Source organism: Cyprinodon variegatus, unplaced genomic scaffold (assembly GCF_000732505.1).
Source record: "Cyprinodon variegatus isolate N-32 unplaced genomic scaffold, C_variegatus-1.0 Scaffold47, whole genome shotgun sequence".
NCBI classification, from domain to species: domain Eukaryota; kingdom Metazoa; phylum Chordata; class Actinopteri; order Cyprinodontiformes; family Cyprinodontidae; genus Cyprinodon; species Cyprinodon variegatus.
The window spans coordinates 741911-750810 of NW_015150500.1; the positions used below are offsets into that span (position 1 = coordinate 741911).

At 36.4% G+C, this 8900-nt stretch overlaps 1 protein-coding gene across 2 annotated transcripts in view; it reads right to left on the reverse strand.

Annotated features, from left to right (window-relative positions):
- Window positions 1-7558, reverse strand: part of LOC107082112 (RNA-binding motif, single-stranded-interacting protein 2-like) — a 44658-nt gene extending 37100 nt beyond the window's left edge. Inside the window, exon 1 of one of the 2 annotated variants that reach the window (XM_015370613.1) lies at window positions 7364-7558. In XM_015370613.1, the coding sequence (XP_015226099.1) occupies window positions 7364-7435 (72 nt within the window). In that variant the 5' untranslated portion in view covers window positions 7436-7558. The remainder of the gene's footprint in view (window positions 1-7363) is intronic. The other variant, XM_015370612.1, reaches the window with a different exon arrangement.
- Window positions 7559-8900: the final 1342 nt, after the last annotated feature.

The following is an 8900-nucleotide window of genomic DNA, read 5'->3' on the forward strand; positions in this document are numbered from 1 at the left end:
GCTATGAATAACATCAGCGATCAGAAAAGAACAAACAAACTTACTTGGACTTGGCAGGAGCACAAAATGGTAATGAACATTTTAGGTAAAATATCCCAGTAACATACCAGCAACTTGATTTTAGTTGAGTGTGCATTTATAGGGCCTTACAGTAACAAAGCAGCTCACCACACCCAAAACAAACAGCCAATGAAAGTGAAACCTGGAAGGAGCCTGTGCTTGTTATTGGTCAGATCTTTAAAATATAATAAAGGGATATCTTTTCTAACAAATATGGGTTTTCTCTGACAGTCTGAGGCCTTTTCACATTTCATAACAACTTTTACAGTAAAAGAGAAACAGTATTGGCTGCTGCAGCTTCCATGCGACCAGGACTCATGCCTCCTTTGGCATGGCATGGTACACGCTGCAGTTCACATTTCCTTTACATACACAGAAAAGTGAAATACAGGCTACTGGTCATTTTGTCACTTAGTCAATTTTTTATTTGGTTATTTAATTTTTACCACACCTATAGGAGGACATTTGGTATGTGCACTAACAAGTGCTGACTCAGAGAAATCGTTTACTCTGCGAACAGTCTTCTTTAAAGAAATGCGTTAATGTGATCATCATGTAGTATCTACCATTGGGAGAACTGACCGATCTATGCAAGGATCAAAACCACAATTACTGGCAGTCATTTATATTATGTTTTCTTGAATTAATTTATGAAAGATTGGAGAATTTTTCAGATTGCAGATCTATCAGTGGAAATGAGGAATACGTAGCAATACAGGATATAGGTATAAAAAAAACATCACAGGAAACAGAAATAGGTTAAAGCTCAATCAGCAGAAAGAGAAGGCAGTCCATCGCACTACTGCTTATCCACCTTTCAATTTAACGGTCAACAAGCTACGTTTTTAAAATGCAAAGGGACCCACTTAGAGCAGTTATTATACCAAAATTGTAAAAAAAAAAAATATATATATATATACATAAACATTTTGGATAAAAAAAAAAAAACGTTTTCTGTTTGTCGATATATTCTATTCAAAACTCCTCAAGTGGAAAAGCTTTAGTTTAACGTGGTTTAATTACATTAAAAAATCTTCTTGAATTAACCTTTGGCTATCCGATTATTAATCAGTTATTTGAAAACATAATCGACAGATTAATCAATTTGCAAAATAATCGTTTGTTGCAGCCTCAGACTGCAAAAAAAATGGACTTTGAGTAAGGAACTGCGTAATATTACATTGCTCAGGAACAACAGAAAAGTTCTTGTAGTTCCATCTTTCTTTAATAATAACCATACTGAGTCATTGATTTACAGCTAAAGCCTTCCAGGAACACTAGATTACATATTCATTTTTAATGTCAATATTACTGCCCATCTTCACTCAGCTATCATAAAGTTCAAATAGAAAAGAGTGCGTCTTGAGCAGTTTTATCGTGTGCGATGGTAGATTATCCTTTCTGTTCTCTATGTGGCTGATTTAATCGAGCTAAAAATGCTCGAAGTATTAAAAATCGAGAGAATTTTACAGTATACTGGGCGCCACTAGTTCCTCTATAGCAGTCACGTGACAAAACACAGCAGTGACGTCAGTGTAGTCAAACGTCCTCCGACGGCTTTATAGAAATACTACTTCCTGCATTGTTAAACACTCTGAAAGGATTGTTAAAACGTCATTACAATGGTCCTCTGTATTGCTGCCAATTGTAGGAATGGCTTCCGATTGGGAAAAGGAATGTTTAATTATCCGAAGGACCCGGTTTTGCATCAAATTTCGATCCGGAAAGTAAACAGATTAGCCAAAAATTACCCAGACAATCTTTGGGCGTCCAAGCCGATACAGCAAACTCTGTTTGGATCACGGCAGATTCTTTTATCATCAACCCCTACTCCCACAGCATCAGTTGGATTCAATATACCAACGCTTAAACGGCTTGTTTTCTCTGTTGTATAAGTACCTGATGGAAATAAAGCTGATTCAAAGCATTGTTTATTGTTTTTATTAAATATTTTATTTCATATAACAAAAAATCCTAGCACCGCACACTTGGCTCCAACACTGATGGCCAGCCTTCACGCCCGGCCGCAGCAGCATGCGTCCAACCGAACCGAACCCAGCGGAACAAAGAAGCAATCCGAATTATCTGATCCAATCTTCAAACAAAAGGTTAGACTCTGATCTAAACTAATTACAGCGCAGATCCATCTGGAAAATGTTTGGAAAGATAAACTTCCACCTGCTCTGCATAAGATCAAAGAACATTTAGCAGTGAGGAATAAACCAGCGAGCATTAATGAAACCACTAGGATTCTGATTGCTTCGTATTCGTACTCGTTAAAGGATGAAAATTCCCTCACAAAGGTAAATAAACATTGTCTCGCTATGTAAAATGACTACTTCCTGACTCGTCACGGCATGCGTCTCAGTGGGTCATGTGACCCAATGAGGAAATAAGCGTTGTCTGCTATCATATGCTGGAAATGTTTTCACTTGTGATATATTCAATTTTGTACATACATCAAACGAGAAACTGTAAGTATGTGTTTTCTTTTTGAACTTTAAGTCAAAGAGCAGCAAATAAAAATTTTAAAAGACCAAAAAGAATATAGAAACAGTAAAACTAACACATTAAGAAGGAGACAAATCCCTCTATCAGTATACCCCTTAGCAAAACAGAGCTCTGGGGTAATGAGCCATAATGCCCATTTCAAAAACCACTACTGGTAATAGTCATTCCACAAAGTAGGTGTCACATCAGGACAGAGGTTTCAAAATCAAATCACTTCATGTTTTGCCTTTCTAATATTCTGTTCTTTTATCTTTCGATATTTCTGCAACATTTTATTAATTTCTTAGTTTTACACACCGTGTGTTTAAGATTCATGCATTCTTTAATTCAACAGAGGTCTAGAAAAATCTGCCTCTCCATCAGGTCTATCTTGTTTTCATAAATGTGGGGAACTCTTCTTCATTAACACAAAAAGGTGTTAGCTACAACAGAAACAGATTTCTAATCACTGCGTGTGATCTGTGAGATTTCAATTTGCTCAAGCAAATCAGTAAAGGCTCACATCTGAACAAATGTTTGGATCATATCGTGACAGGAAAACTTCTTCTCTTAAGCATGTCTTTATAAATGCAGTTTTAAGGAATTAATTAGCTCAGTTCCTGCTGCACAAATACTCAAAAAGAATAAGAAGTGAATCAAAATGCCGTGTGATTATTGAAAATCTTCTTTCCCTATAATATTTTAATGTCAGGAAGAAATTGAATAACTATTTTTATAATACTAAATAGAAAATGGAGGATTTACTGATAAACCTGCAGGTGCCCACATCTATAGACCAGCTACACACTCATATTGAACTCTCTTATGAGGAGCATCATTAGACGGTTCATTTGACTCCAGTGAGTTAAACATTGTCTGTCTTTATACAGAAACTAAATGCAGTTTATATGTATACTAAGTTCTCAATACTAAAGTTTTAAAGTCGCTGTAATCGTCTGTGTTTGTTTATTACCATTTTTGTTTAAATGTTTCATATTTTTCTTTTTGTCTTTCTTTTTCTTTTGTTCTTTTTTAATGTTTGAAATGATACATCAAAATAAATAAATTCAATTATTCAAAATGGAATATCAGTTAAATAGAACGAATGAAAAGCTTTCCAATAGAGTGTAAAAAAAAAAAAAAACAAGAGTATTTGGTTTTTTGCTGATAGGCACAAATAGGATCTGTGAGGATGAGCTGCTAGGCAAAGCCAAAGATCAAAGAAAGACAATATGCTGATATACATTTTTAAAATACCTCTCACGGTCCAGGAGATCACAGGAGCCATCAGAGAGCAGAAAACATAGGGGTTGGGAGGGGGCTTACTTACTGTAGGTCCAATGAATGGAAGGTCACCATATGCTATGTTTAATTAAATTATTGTCCACAGGGATGATGTGTTATGTGTATGACCACACAAAAACATGCACTGCAGGCAGAGCCAAGCCATAAGCAAACTGAGCAGCTGCAAACCGACAAAAAACTGGCTTATACATGCAAATTCCTGCATGATTTAGTTATCAGTGGTAAAATAAAATGGTCATGGTCTGCTATATTGATACTATTATAGGTGCCAATTGATGCTAACTGCTTTAAAATATTGCTGTTAATGAGTAAATGTTTCAGATTAAGTCCAGTATTTATTTTCAGTTTTTTTTCTATTTTTTTCACATGCAACAATCACCTAAACTGTGAAAGTAATGTTGAACTCATTAAAAATAAGTGCATGTAATAAACAGAAATGTAAAACATCCTTAAAAGAAACAAGTGTAGGTTGAAATGCAGTATGTAGCACGTGGATAAAAGTGCAACTAGTACTAGTCTAGTCTAATAGTCAGGTGGAGTTGCACTATATCTAAATGACTTAGTTTTAAGAAAAAGAAAAAATACTTCATTGTCAGCGTAAGATTTAAAATATGCTTCAGGGGTATGGTGTCACATTTTCTATCACTGGATAGAAAATCGTGCATGCTGTGAGATCCCGAGCACGATCCCAAGCGTGCGCGGGAGGTGCTAGCACATGCGGAGAGCGATTTTCTCCTCTTGAAGCGGCAGTTTTTGGCGCATGTGTGAATTTGTTATGTGGCGGTAGATAAACCATGAGCAGAACTAGTTTAACATACATGTGAGCATGTTTATTTTGCTTGCGGGCGTTTTGAAATAATTATGACGCTATATAGGGGCTATGTTATTATTTATTTTAAATTCAATTTGAAGTCAAACTTAAGGTGTGCACTGTGTTCTGCTTCACAGATAAGTACGAAAAAATATCATCAGAGATGGCGTTTTAGATGAGCCTCAATTAAATCTGGATAATACTTCAATATTAATGGATATTGCAATATTAGTTATTTTAATATCAATGATATCACTTTGAAACACATTTTCGATATTTCAAAAACCATTACAATCTATGGATACAGCATTTGTCCCTGACTGGCTTTCCATGTGTTGTTTTTATAGCTAATATTTCTATAATGTAATATTATGTTGGAGGATTTTTTTAAATATGGCAAAATAATTGTTATAAGTTTGAGCAGGCATATTTCTAAAGCTTTTATATTTCTTAATCTTGATATCAAAATGATATCAAACTAAATTAGGAAATAAAATGTGATGTTTTGGCCATATCGTCCAGCCTCAATAATGTGCTATTTACTGTATCAAGTGAGATTAATAAAGAAAAAGAAATGTAAAGCTAGACTTCAGTTATCACTTCTTGCTTTTGTATAGACAGACACACAGACAGACAGATAAATAAAACAAGATGCATTGATATGTATCAGGAAAAACACAAATTGTGGGATTAAGTTTAACCCTCTTCTAAAACATTGGCGTAAACAGTAGACAGCAGGTAAAACCCAGTGATTTGAACTAATAAATTCGATAATATCATCTATTATACAGTAAATGATCATGGAAATCTGAAATCTTGTCCAAGATTCGATCCTCATCCAACCATAAAGCCTTGAATTGTGAATATAAGCCTTTAGAGTAGTGCTTTCCCCCTTTTTTTTATTTTTAAAATGTTTTTTTCACTCTAAATATTAATGTATAATATTTAATAAAATATTGTTTGTTGCTTTGTTTCTTTGAAGTGGTACAAAACAAAAAGGTTGTGAATATATATAAAACGTACATAAAAAAACATGAATTAAGCCTCAGTGCTTGACTGTATTAAAAGCTCACTGTAGTAAAATGTATGTAATGAAAACTAAGCACAGAAACACAATTCTCTATAAATGACTGATATAAAGATTCTACGGTAGAGGATTAAAATTTAAATTTAATTTCAGTGTAATATGAGAAAAGAAAGTCAGAATTCTGACTTTCTTTTCACAATTCTGACTTTAATCTCAGGATTCTGACTGAATCCTGAGAGCTAATAAACATGTTAGCATTAAGCCTTAGCCACGTCTGTTTAGAGATCACCTTCTGCTCTTCCTTTAATGTAATAGCATCACCGGGGACCCCTCGGGCACATAAAAAGTCGCCTGAAGCCAAGTGCTCCCACATCTCTTCCTTCTTGGTTCCCATCTACATTAAGATCCAAAATTCTGAGATTAAAGTCAGAATTCTGAGAAAAAGGTCAGAATTCAGAGATTAAAGTCAGAATTCTGAAAAAAAAATCTGAATTCTGAGATTAAAGTCAGAATTCTGTGATTAAAGTCAGAATTCTGATATTAAAATCTGAATTCTGAGATTAAAGTCTGAATTCTGAGAAAAAAGTCTGAATTCTGAGATTAAAGTCTGGATACTGAGATTAAATTAAAGTGTGAATTCTAAGATTAGAGTCAGAATTCTGATTTTAAAAAAGTCAGAATTCTGAGAAAAAATTTCAGAGTTCTGAAATTAAAGTCAGAATTCTGATTTTTTTTCCCACATATTAAACTGAAATAAAATTCAAAAATTAGTCAAGTTTAAAAAAAAAAATTCAGTGTCCCTAATCCTCTTCTGTAAGATTCATATTTAAAATGGAAAGACAAATATTTCTCACTTCTGTAACTAAATCAATGTTGACGTTTTAATTTTAATTCAACGTTGTATTCCTGATGTTACATAAAAACAGTCACAGTCATAAATGAACATGAGCAGGGAATTCATAATCTGGGAATGTAGTCATCATAGTCTGGTGGGATTTTTCGAGGGGTGGGGCATATTCCGCTTTCAGATTGGAAACGAGGAAAAAAGTAAAAGTTAAAAAAAAAACTTAGCTAACTCACGCGGCGGCGGAAATAACCAAGATCTGAATCTACCAGCACATATTTCTGTCCCAGAGCCCACGGAGAGATTTTGTTCTAAATTCTCCCCCCTCCCGCTCTCCCTACCCCCACTTCCATAAACACATCCAGCCACGGACGCGCTATCCCAGCACCGTGGAGTTCCCCACGCAAAAGTTGCTCCCCGCCGTAGAGTTTCTGATAGGAGCGAGCAGAGATGATCCACATCCCCGCTGTGTCTGCCACACATAGAAATACTCCCAGATAGCAGCAGCAGCAGCGGGGGTCCAGCGTGACAGGAGCCTCCGGTAGACCCCCCCACCTCCCCACCACCTCCTCAAACCCAGCTTTGACACTCAGCGGACCGGGGAGTCGCTCCACATTTACTCCATCTTTTATTTAAGTTCAATTCAGAGCGTTTAGCTTTTCAAGGACACGGCGGCTCACTGTCACAAGATCCATATTTTGTCGCGACGGACGCGGGTTTGTTGCCCCGCAGGAGGAGGAGGAGGACGAGGGGTGAGGGGGGGAGAGAGAGAGGGGGGGGAGTAGAAGCCAGAAGCGAAAGGAGTGAAAAGCCCGAAAGCCTTTACCTTTTTGCTGTTTCTGCTGTTGTAGCCGTTGTAGGGGTTGATTCCTGCCCTTGGCGGTACGGAGAGCAGCATTTTCCTCGGCGCTATGTCCGGAGCGGCGAGCTCAGCCCAGGCTGCCAGCTGACGTCAGCAGCTGGGGAAGTGAGAACCTGGAGTCCCGCTGCTAGACTGCGAGTGGTGCTGCTGCTGCTGCTGCTGCTGCTGCTGCAGCTGCAGGACAGGGCCCCGCTACTGGCCCTGAGGCCCCTGCAGGGCTCCTGCACTTCTTCTCCATTAGGGGTCCCTACAGAGAAGGCCTAGATCACATTCATTCACAGTGTTATTTCATTCACATTGGGGACTTTGGCATGAATGAACTGGACAACCTGGGGTTGCTAAATTAACCACCAACTTTTTTTAAACTCATCACTTGACCCATTCTGTTTAATTAAAATAATTATAGCAATACTTCAGAATATAAAGAAAAGAAAAATAATCCCTAAAAAAAAATGAAGGGTAACTGTTGCAATCCTTCAAGTAATGGCCCTATGGGCAGTTCTAAAAACTGGCCCTGGCCCCTGTGCTGAAGGAGTAATAGTAATAGTGTTGGCACATTCTTTAAGTTGTGATTTATTTATTTATTACATTTTAATAAATAAGAATGAAAAAAAGTTTTCATTTCTAAAAACCATTTTTTGCTCCTCAATTATAAAATAATTAATCTCATGAGCACTAGCATATATATTTCTTGTATTTAATTGATTATTTAGGTTGTTCAACCATCAAATTTGTTAATAATTATAATCATTTAGCTGCTACTTTTATGAAAAGAGGGAACAGTTGGTAAACATTAATCATACCGCAATTCCTCCTACTAAATAATGTAAAAAAGATTTATATATAAAAAATATTGCCTTATAAGAGTTTTACATTTGCTGTGAACAGACGATAAAGTTTAGTTATTAATACTTACAGAACCATGACAGTTCAGCTACTGTATGCATAAATCTTAACAATTAATATTCAATGTGCAGCAATTAGTGTAATTAAAATATTACCACAGAGGCTGCTGTTTCTCATTAAGCCAGTTACAAAAATAAACAATCTATGTTCTAGTTCCTTCCTAATTACAGAAGTATTTGGATAGCATTTACAGATGCAATTCCACTGTACCTTAGACATCCATATTCATTTAAGGGTATTCAGATGGATTAATTAAGCTGGCATAAACCAGATTGATATGTAGTTCAATTTGAAGTCTACACATCATGGAAGCCACCTATAGAAAGTGTTTACAAAAGGGAGGGACATTCTGTACAATTCTGTACATTCTTCAAGCTGATTGGGTACCTGCCTCCCATGCTGAGTTTTTAGCCAATCGCAGCAGCAGTAGTAGCTGAGACATATCATACTTTTTATTTGTTTCACAGAGTTATCTGATAAATCAAACTCTTACCAAATCCAGTTGCAGCCATGTTTGTTCTGCTTCAGACTTCCGCCTCTGGTAGATGCGCTGACATCATATAAGTCACTGCATTTCATTGGCCCGAAATTGGAA